The sequence below is a fragment of the Streptopelia decaocto genome (genome assembly GCF_964273445.1).
Source record: "Streptopelia decaocto genome assembly, chromosome: Z".
Lineage (NCBI taxonomy): Eukaryota > Metazoa > Chordata > Aves > Columbiformes > Columbidae > Streptopelia > Streptopelia decaocto.
Window position 1 is genome coordinate 79,037,687 of NC_138657.1, and position 11,038 is coordinate 79,048,724.

The 11,038-nt window shown below is 45.0% G+C and overlaps 1 protein-coding gene across 10 annotated transcripts in view; it reads right to left on the reverse strand.

Moving 5' to 3' along the window:
- The window catches only part of LOXHD1 (lipoxygenase homology PLAT domains 1), a 183,675-nt gene that overhangs the window by 99,171 nt on the left and 73,466 nt on the right, over window positions 1-11,038 (reverse strand). For all 10 annotated transcript variants that reach the window (XM_082075766.1, XM_082075769.1, XM_082075760.1 and 7 more), the window contains 5 exons: window positions 10,273-10,408; window positions 6,867-7,027; window positions 5,832-5,918; window positions 3,033-3,168; window positions 610-764 (listed from right to left, as the gene is read on the reverse strand). In XM_082075766.1, coding sequence (XP_081931892.1) covers window positions 610-764; window positions 3,033-3,168; window positions 5,832-5,918; window positions 6,867-7,027; window positions 10,273-10,408 — 675 coding nt within the window. The remainder of the gene's footprint in view (window positions 1-609; window positions 765-3,032; window positions 3,169-5,831; window positions 5,919-6,866; window positions 7,028-10,272; window positions 10,409-11,038) is intronic.

Consider the following 11,038-nt stretch of genomic DNA (forward strand, 5'->3'; position numbering starts at 1 on the left):
ACTACAGTTTGAGGCTCTCATTATCTCTGTCTTTTCATGGAACCAGCTCAGTCTCCAGTTCAGGCCATTTCCACCTCCCTCCATTTAGGACATGGGGAAAAAAAAAAAAAAAGAAAAATAGATTGAAAAAAGACACAAAAATTGATTGCAGCATGGGTGAGGGGAGACTGGAGAAAATATAAACATTTTAGGTTTTCAGTTCTGGTTTTCCCATTAAATAAGATGCTTTCTCTTCTTTTGCTGCAGAGCCATATTCGGTGGAGGGGGAAAGGCTCCATGGTGTTCCTGGGAGGTGGACAGAGGTCTTGGAAGCCTCCCCCAATATGAAGATGCAATTTCAACACTCAGTATGTAGCTGGGGAGCAAACCAGGAGACACTTCTATGAACATACCAATGCAAAGGAAAGCCACACTGTCCCTGACCTAAACCTCCTTTGTACTGCAACCTGTTTTCATGCTCTGTAGACACATTTTTATTTCTCCCCGCTCCCAAACTGGCAGGAAAACCAGCCAAGTTTGCAAATGTACATCTCAAAAATAAATGAAAAAAAAAAAAAATCTACAAACTGTCCTAAGTTTTAAAACCCGTCTTATGGAGTGTGAACTTACGTTGCCTTTTTCAAATTTATTGACAGTGTTGATACAGTTGTAGAGAACGCGCTCCCCCGTATCTCCCTGATCGCCAATGAGGCAGACGAAGACGTTGGCATCTGTGCCGCTCCCACTTACCGTCCCCGTGCAAACTGTCACCCGGTACTTTATCACTGTGGAGACACAAATTAATTAAACAGTTTCAGCAATACGATTAATTGCCATTTCAATTTACTGCATTTTCCACAGACTTGCAATTAATTTTAAGTGTTCGTACTTAAGGTTGGTGCTTGTGTTGATGTATTGACTTTCACGCTTCCACGTTATCGCTAGGGAAAGAAAAAAAGCCAAAATAGGAAAGACTAAAATATTAAGAAAACCCATAAGACCCCTCCAGAGAAGGACACAAAAATGCCATCCCCTTTGGGTAAAAGCTAATGAATTGGAGTGCAAAGTCTCCTTGGGGCCCCAACCCTTCTGCTTTCCCTTCCCGAGGGAGTCTCAGTGCCAGGGAACCTCATAACAATGTGTTTGGGGGAAAACATAATTTTTGGCATCCAGGGGCATGGCAGGCAGAAAAAATGGGTTAAAAAGAGCTAAGTGCTCAGGGACCTGAGGAACAGGCTCTTCGTGTTGGCTGCATGGGGTGGGACAAGCCCAGTTAGCTCCATCTCCTTGGGACCCTCATGGCACAGGAGGCTGGATGGCATCTTGTCTCCTTGTCACCTTTGAGGTCTTCATGCAGGATTTTACCAGAGGCATTTTGAGTTGCCACCTTCATCGTCCCTCCCTGCCCTCACCTCTGCCCTCCGGTCCCGCTGGAGAAAGGGTTTCCAGAATAAATCACACTAGGAAGAACCAGCCCAGAGACCACCCTGCAAGACAGCGAGATTTTTCTCCAACATGAGGGAGAGATGAGAAACAACGTTCCCACTCTCCCTCCCAAACCTGCCTGTGAGCCCAACAGGGGAGTGCTGCATCTCTCCTCCGCTCAGCACAACTGCTTCTCATGGGAAAGTGCCTGCATTTGAACTCAAGCACCCCTCTCCAACGTTGATTAAAAATGCGTTTCAAACCCAGGTTTATTTACATTTTAATAACATCTGCAATTACAATTACTCTTCCTCTTCTGAGGAACTGCTCAGCTGCATGCAGATCACTGAGTTCATAGGAAATTTCACAAAAACAGGGTATCATGGCCTACAGAGCATGGAGAACTGTTGGGCGCTTCGGTGGAAATGAGAGAAATCCCAATGACACCTTGAGATATTCTGCTCTCCAAAATTCTGTCTCCAAGTACATTTATTTCTTGTGACACAAGGTCAAGGTAGAATCATAGAATCATTTCAGTTGGGAGAGACCCTCAGGATCATCAAGTTCACAGAATCACAGAACCACAGAATGTCAGGGATTGGAAGGGACATCGAAAGCTCATCCAGTGCAATCCCCCCATGGAGCAGGAACACCCAGATGAGGTTACACAGGAAGGTGTCCAGGCGGGTTGGAATGTCTGCAGAGAAGGAGACTCCACAACCCCCCTGGGCAGCCTGGGCCAGGCTCTGCCACCCTCACCAGGAACAAGTTTCTTCTCAAATTTAAGTGGAACCTCTTGTGTTCCAGTTTGAACCCATTACCCCTTGTCCTATCATTGTTTGTCACTGAGAAGAGCCTGGCTCCATCCTCCTGACACTCACCCTTTCCATATTGATCCCCATGAATGAGTCACCCCTCAGTCTCCTCTTGTCCAGCTCCAGAGCCCCAGCTCCCTCAGCCTTTCCTCACACGGGAGATGCTCCACTCCCTTCAGCATCTTCGTTGTCCTAACCATAACCATAACCTAGCCTAACTAGATAGAAGTGACCACTTCAGGAAGCCAACAAAAAGTTGTGTGGCTTTTCTTAATTAAGCATTTATTTTGAGTATATTTAATAGAAATACTATTTCCCATTACTCACATCTACTGAAAGGTGCTTGTGCTCTTGCACAACTGCTCTGTACAACTCCCTGTGCATTTATACATGTAGCTGCATAGAAGTGCAAATAGTTAAATAAAATTCTAAAGACCGAAAGTTATTGTTAAATTTTAGATTACATTTCAGCTGAGCTTGCTTTCCATGAACATCCCTTCAAGCCTGGCATTTCACATTTTAAAGAAGACTGGAAAAAAATATGAGTTTAAAAAAACCCCATATATATATATAGCTCTGGAAACAATTGTGCTGTGGCCGGATCTCTCCCATCTCCTACCACAGAGAAATCTGCTCAGAATAAGAGCCCAGAATTTCTGAGGCTTCATGCAGCTAATGATGCACGCAGAAAATACTGCAGAGAGAAAGTGCCAGAAAGAGAAGCTGATTGAATTGCATTGATATGTCTGAGCATCCCTCATACAAAGAGGGTTTCTTTCTATTCAGCCCTTGCACGGAGCCCGTGGGTCTCACCTGGCATGACTTCAGTCACCAGAGACCCCTCCGCAGGGAGCTCCCGCACGATCTCATTGTCGTCTTCATTTATATCGAGCCAGCGGCCGCAGTTGAATGAGTATTTTTCTTTTGTCAGCGTTTTCAGCAGAGTTACCTTCATTAAACCAAAACACTGCGTGAGTTCAGAGGCTTAAAGACAAAAAAGCAACGAGCTCCTGACAGGTTTTTGCCTGGGAAGCGGGAGCAGGTAGCGGCAGAGAAATAACACACATTAATAACGAGACCGTCATTCAGAATTTTGCACGGCAGCGACACATGGAGCAAAGTCCGTCATAGCTGACAGCTTTTCATTCCTCCTTTCTCCAATCTTGCCACGGCATTGTGAAAGTTTTGATGGATACTGTGTCTCTCAGTAATTGCTCGTCACATGCCACTGTATAAATACGAAGAGAAAAGCCATGGATGGCACTTGCACTGTTGGTCCCTGCAGCTCAAAAACCATTTAGGAAGCATCCAGAAAATGGCAGCAAGAAGGATCAAAGATCTGAAGTAGCTTCCAAAGGTGTAATGAGCAAAAAAGGTGTGTATCTGCAGATGGCTGGAGAAGTGGATGAAGGGAGGGTATGGTGAAGGTCTACAAAATCAGAGGTGGTATGGAGAAGGCAGAGAGGGTTGACTATTTGCTTTTCTGCTACAAGAAAAACAAGGCATCAAATGATGCTTGTAGAGTGAAGTTAAAAGCAAACAAAAGGACACAATCAACCTGTGAAGTCCTTGCCAAAAGCTATTGTGGTTGTTGAAAGTTTAAATGTTCAAGGGGAGACTGGAACCTTTGAACAAATAAATGGAAGAGAAAACTACTGAATGCTTGGTATTTAGTAGATCTGTTCAGGAAGTAAGTCTCAAGCTGGAAATAGTTGAAAGCTGGAAGAATGTTGGGATTAAGTATCACAAATGCTTCTCCTTTTGTTACTGTTCTCTAATCATGCATTTATGTGATGAAGGAAAGAGGTTGTTGGTCTAGGTGGACTTTTGGGCTGATCAACATGGCTGTTCTTGCATTTTTGTAACAGAGAACAGAAACCTGCCCCAACATGAAGCAAGCCTGTTGTGAAATGTGTGAGGACTGGAACAAAGTCTCATTAAGACTTTATCTGAGTTGCTAGATGCTGAAATGGATGCGCAAGTGATGGGGTTCATGTGCCGTGAGCCTGGTGCATCCAGAAAACATCAGGCTGGCTGTCTGCGGGAAGATTGATTTCATGCATCTTCACCAGCTTTTCTTAGAGGGTTTGGCCCAAAGTGAATCCTAAACACACTGCCAGATCCCTCTTCTCCACCCCAAACACAGGAAAAGAGGATTCCCCAGGAAAACGTATAACCATGTAAGGTCTAAGCATTCTTGCTCATCGTCTGTGAATGAAGTAGTAGAGACAATTGCAGTGGCCCAACATCTGACCAGCACTTTCTTTATGATAAAGATCACAGCCAGACACCTTCTCCCACCATATGGTGAGCACAGCAGTATTTGATGTCCCCTCCACACTGGCTGCATATGCTTTCGCATCTCCCTGGCAATGCAAGAGAGCAGAATTTGTCAAAGCACATTAGAGGCACACAAGAAAAATCTCCAAGTGGTAAATTGTGATTTATTATCACAGTTATTTACGGCTGTGCAGCAAAGTGCATGTTTTGTTACGCGCAGAAAACGTCTCCCAAGCTCTGCATGAGTATAGGTGAGGTTTAGAGATGAACTCGCTGCCTCGCAGACCGAGGTGAGGGCTGACAGCATGGTAATCTTTGCTGGTGGAACAAAGGACATGGGACTGAAGATCAAGCAGATCAGCCTTTTTATTTCCCAAAGAGCACAGTGTTGCTCTCTCCTGCACAATCTTCACAGGCTCCTCCAGTCTATAAGTGTCCACCTCCTGCAATGGGGCTGTCAGCACTCAAGGCAGGTGAGGCTACACTGTACAATAGGTCTCTGCCACAAGCAGTTTTTCATTATGACCTGAATAGGCCACAGAAGGAGTGGGTTTGCCTCTCTGTACAAGTAATGATGTCTAAGAGTCAGAAGCTTTCTGCAGAGCAAGAGGAAAACCCCCTGGCAGCAACAAGGGGGGAATACAGTGATCTGACACTGGGAGGATGGAGGAATGTGCTTTTCACCATTGACCTGGGCTGTTGGGAGATGCTATAAACCATTGCGTTCTTTTGCCACACATAGCTGGGCTGAACAGTGAGGGACAGGAAGGAGAAGGAATTTCCTCAAAAAAAACACACAATGAATCCTCTCCCCACATATTTTTGCAAAAACAACAATATCATAGAATCATAGAATCACAGAATGGTTTGGGTTACAATGGACCTTCCCAGCTCCCCCAGTGCCCCCCCTGCCATGAGCAGGGACATCTTCACCAGCTCAGGTTGCTCAGAGCCCCGTCCAGCCTGGCCTGGGATGTCTCCAGGGATGGTTCATCCACCACCTCTCTGCCCAACCTGGGACAGGCTCTCACCACCCTCAGGGACAACAATTCCTTCCTCATGCCCAGCCTGAATCTCCCTCCTTTAGTTTAAAACCATCACCCCTTGTCCTATCACAACAGACGCTGCTAATACGATCCCTTCGCTTCCCATTTTCATGTATCATTTCTACTTTCATCCCTCATCCAGCACCGTCTGCATAAGGAGGGACCTCTGGCCACTGCACACTAAACTCAGCTGCCAGTGACCCAGGACAGACACCTCTGTGCACCAGTGCACACCTCTGTGACCAGGCTGGATTTTCAGGTCTACCTTCCCTTGCTGTCCCCTCACCTTATTCAGATGCCAGCCAGCAAAAGGATTTCTTTTCTCATGCCATATCCGAAGCTTGTAAAATGTGCCCAGATCAGGGAGCTCAATCTATAGAGGGGTAAAAAAACACAGTGCATTATCCATTTCTATAAGTCAGCAAAGCATGCACACAAAGGACAACTCTGAACATATTTTAAGAGCCAATTATGTCCTTTAAAAGTAATAAATCCTACTCTGCAAAAATAGCTTGATGCCGCTCTTTTCAAGAGACAAGAACATAAACATGGAATCTAAACACTTTTGATCATGAGAGCTCCTTGAAATCATTCCTCCCGGTAAGAAATAACGCCATGAGCTTCAGCTCTTTCTCAAAGAGGGTCTGCAAACCACAGCCACACTTCCTACAGATAGCATCTATGGCTGCTGGTACAAAGAGTGTAAATGTTTAGGCTACAGCCATGCATTGAAATCCTGTTTCTCAACTTTCCTCTGACCAGTCCCCAGTTAACTTTTAAACATTTTTGTTCCTAAACACAAGAAAACCCTCCCCAGCCTCCAAACTCAATGTAATGTTGAGCTCAGCCCCAAACATTCATGAAGGCTTCACTTCTGAAGATGCTGAAGACCAGTCACTGAGGAAACACCACTGCTAATTCTCCTGCAAACAGCTAATGACCACCTAGGTACTGGGGGGAAAATAGATAAATTATTAGCTTTAAATGACTGGAGCAATCTACAGCATGAGTGAGGCTGTGCTCGAGGTGGGGGCTATTGACTTCAAGAGCCATCAAGATGATGTGGTACTCAGTACCACCATGACTTGAAGTCCTCACCACCTGAGCATCCAGGAACATCAACCTAAGCCCAGCTGGGAGAAGACAAGACAGATCCACAGTCAGGGAAATTGAATCACCACCACACTGCATGACTTCGCCTCCACTTCAGAAGGATCTACTGAGGTAAAGTCCACACACTGCTGGTTTTCTGTACAAGGCTCAATTTTACACCCTGGAAAACAATACCAACCCAAATTTACCACCAGCATGAGATTCATACCATGAACTTGTCAGTCTGTCCAGTTTCAAAGTTGTCTGAATTGTTGTCCAGCTTCATCTCATCTGACTTCCCCTTGTCTCCATAGACCTGGAAGAAGATGGTGGCGTCTGTCCCTGCATTCTTAATGTCGCTTGTCCAGATCCACAGAGACCAGGGGTTTTCTACAAAGAAAGGTTCAAGACACTTTGTTTAAAAAAGTAATTTTTAAAGGTATCCTGTTAAAAACCAGGATTCTCATTTTTTTCCTGTGGGTGGTAAAGAGGGCAGGATGGTACTAGAGAAGACCAGGACATTTTATCTTTTTTTGTACAAACATAACCAGCTGCTACATGACATACAGGAATGAGATTGCCTGGAAAATTATGTCTTTGTTTCCATTTAAAATAAAATGACAAAAAAAACCCATAAATCACCACTCTCCAGGTAAACCATATTATTCTATGTCATACATTACTAACAGGGATGTGTTCCATCTCTGTAGTTTCAGCATACTTCTCCAACACCTACAACTGTAGCTTCAAAGACCATTTTAAAACCAGAGAAATACTGTCAGCTTTCTTTTTGTCAATGAGAGTCTCCAGCTACCTGTACATGGTGCAGAGCAGCTCCAGGTAGCTCCTAACACCTTGCTCCAGATGATCTGTGTCTGGAACAAGGAGAAGTATGGATACAGCCACACATGACTTCAACCTGAGCTCATGAGATTGGACCCAAATATGCTTTCTGCAGGACAGACCAGCTCAGAGTCCATTCAAATATCTCTGTCCATCCTGCTTTGTGTGGAACAAGCATGCTCAGAGCAATGTGAAGATATTTTTTAAAGGGTTTTAATTTTTTAAAATGCTTAAGTCTCACACATCTTCAGTTGGCGCTTGTGTTACTCTAAGTGACATGCCCAGAGATTGTGGCAAAGCTACGTAATTTTTATCTCTTAAGTCTTCATTAAAATTTTAACTGTAAGAGAAGGGTTTTTTGCAGTAATTTTACATTGATTTTCATATCAGAGGATGGTTGAACAGATTAAGGTGAAATTATTTCCTCTAAAGAGCCCCTCATCTTCATCCTTTATTGTTAATAATGTGTATCACTTCTGAAGGTCTTGCAGCACCTACAGAAGAGGGAATAGGTTTCTTTCCTGACTCAGACAGCAGCTGAATAATTAATAAATCCTAATGAAAGGATTGCTAACCCTTTTGGTAAGCCTGAGCCCATATGAGCATGGCTTGTCCTTCAGAGACCAGAATGGAATATAAAAATATGATGACATGCATATAAATTAAATTTTTACTGATCTACTCAGCATTTGACCGTAAAAAAGAGGTGACAACTACTAAAAAAATGAAGGAGAAGTGGGAACTCTCTTTTAGGAAAAGTTTTGCCTTTAATAATCTGCAGAATGTTGACGGCCACTCCCTTATGAAAAGCACCAGCAAGTTTTATCTGAGCAGAAACGAAGCTAAAACAGGTTTGTGTCTGGGATGTGATATAGCAGCCTGTTCTCCCTGGGGAAAAGAGCGAGGGCAATTCAGACACCAGAGACTTCTCCCATCTGCCTGGCTTGGCCTCCCTGACCTCTCACTGAAGGAAAGGAGTGATGCATGCAGAGAGGGGGAAGATAGAACTTGTACAAGGATCAAATGCTGATAGAGGGCTGCCAGTGAGAAACCACAGAGGGAGAAGTGCAGGCTGAATCTGCCACGGGAGACCAGGCATTTCCCCAAATACTCAGTGTCATCCTCCCAGGGCTCACTGGCCACATTCCCCTGTTTCACATCCCTTCATGTCAAGGCATCCAGGCATTTGGAAATTGTCAGAGCTGGAGTAAATATTCCCCAGGGTACAAACACCAGGGAGGGCTAGACCTGACACAACAGTTTCCAGGATAACATTCAAGATAAGGGAGGGGGGAATTAAATAAACCCACAAACATATATATATATATATATATATATAAATATACTGAGAATAAATACAAGCTACACATCGAGCTGCAATCTGCTTGGGGAACAGCTTGCAAACGCTTTGCAGGGAGACGTTTCACCATGGATACCCAAAGTGAGCTTGAACCAAGCTTTGATCAGCTCTACAGAAAGGGACAGTCCTGCGTGCAGGGGGAGACAGGCGAGGTGACATAAGAAGGCTTTTCTAACTCCAAGCCTTACGCTTCTATAATCTGGCAGCTAAAGGTCACAGATTTCTCAAGGCTAATGCTCTCTGTCTATCTCCTGCACTGCAGCAGTGAGGGAATTAGGCTGTCAATAACAATCAGAGCTGATAATAGAGGGTTAAAGGTTGCAGATGCTTTAGTTAAATGGACCAAGTCAGAGGCGCAATGTGGTTATAACACTGACTAACATTTAGAAAAAGCTTATTTAAATGAACTGCTGTTTAAGCAGGAGCCCATCCAAAGCATTCAGATTAAACTGCATTTATTATCCTAATTAAAACATTCTGCTTGCACATACACACTGAGCAGGAGAGAGGGCAGAGATCCATTTTGCTTGATGCAAAACCATCCAGTGAGGCTGGGTGCAGGAGCAGTGTGTGGATGGATGAAAACACCGGCACATTGCTGTGCACAGCACGGACCAGCACCTCCCAGCAAGCATCAAATAATAGAATCATAGAATGGTTTGGGCTAAAAGGGACGTTCAAAGCTCTCCCAGTGCCCCCCCTGCCATGAGCAGGGACATCTTCACCAGCTCAGGGTGCTCAGAGCCCCGTCCAGCCTGGCCTGGGATGTCTCCAGGGATGGTTCAGCCACCACCTCTCTGCCCAACCTGGGACAGGCTCTCACCACCCTCAGGGACAACAATTCCTTCCTCATGTCCAGCCTGAATCTCCCCTCCTTTAGTTTAAAACCATCACCCTTTGTCCTGTCAAACATGCCATTACCTCCCTCCAGGGAAAAGGGCTCAAATGCAGTGCTTGTGTGTCTCAGGAAGCTCGTTTGGCAGATGAACAGGACTAAGAGCCATTTTTTCTCTAAAGCCAAGTGTAAAAATATTTAAGTTAGTGGGAAGAGTTTGGGTTTTTTTTGTTTTACTATTTGAGTTTTGTTTCTATCTGGAACAGGGAAGCTTTGCTTCTGTAGTGATAAGGAACGTAACCTGGTTTGTCTGCAAAGGTGAAATGGTGGCTGAGGCAGCCCCAGGCCCAGTGAACCTCGTAAGGCTGCCAGGTCTGGTTCCTTCCCTTAAGAAAATGAGTGCAATTCTCCAAAATATTTTAAAATTTTCATTTTAAACTCTCCCTACCAGGATGTTGAAGGCTGAAGCTCATGCAGGACCCAACTCGCTTGAGCCTGTACCTGACCATAGGTCTACCCGTGTCATATCGCGTGGGTGGCATGCAGGGTGCAGTCACATCGGGGAGTCACAGGAGGTTCCTCGGCACTGGTACCTACTTTTCAGTCTTCTCTGGCGCAGGGAAACCATTTCGTAGAGCTCCCGCTCTATAAGACCATCTCCTTCATTTTCATCCAGCCATTTCCCACACGGGAAGGTTTGCTCTATACCAGTGAATGGGCAGTACACCACCACCTGGGAAAAGAGACTGGGAAGGTGACTTTGAATATTCTGTTACCGGCATCCCGCGTGACCTTGATACTGAAAATTTAAGTAACTGAAGCAAAGACAGTGCTGGAGATCTTGGTTCTGCTGTCAAAATCAGGTTTTTGGAACTAACATGAACTGGAGTGGTTGCACAATTCCCAATTTGGAGTACAGGTAGGAACCATCTATCTTGTTATTACTGCTTTTCCAGAAGTACACCAAAATGGGTCAACCCAGAAGAGGCAAAACATCACCAGGGATGTGAACAGGAATGGGCAGTATGGATGCAGGAGTCAGCATTGTGTCATGGAATCATAGAATCGCTTCGGTTGGAAGAAACCCTCAAGAGCACAGAATCACAGAATATTAGGGATTGGAAGGGCCCTGGAAAGCTCATCCAGTGCAATCCCCCCATGGAGCAGGAACACCCAGATGAGGTTACACAGGAAGGTGTCCAGGCGGGTTGGAATGTCTGCAGAGAAGGAGACTCCACAACCTCCCTGGGCAGCCTGGGCCAGGCTCTGCCACCCTCACCGGGAACAAGTTTCTTCTCATATTTAAGTGCAACCTCCCGTGTTCCAGTTTGTACCCGTTGCCCCTTTTCCTATCCTGGGTTGT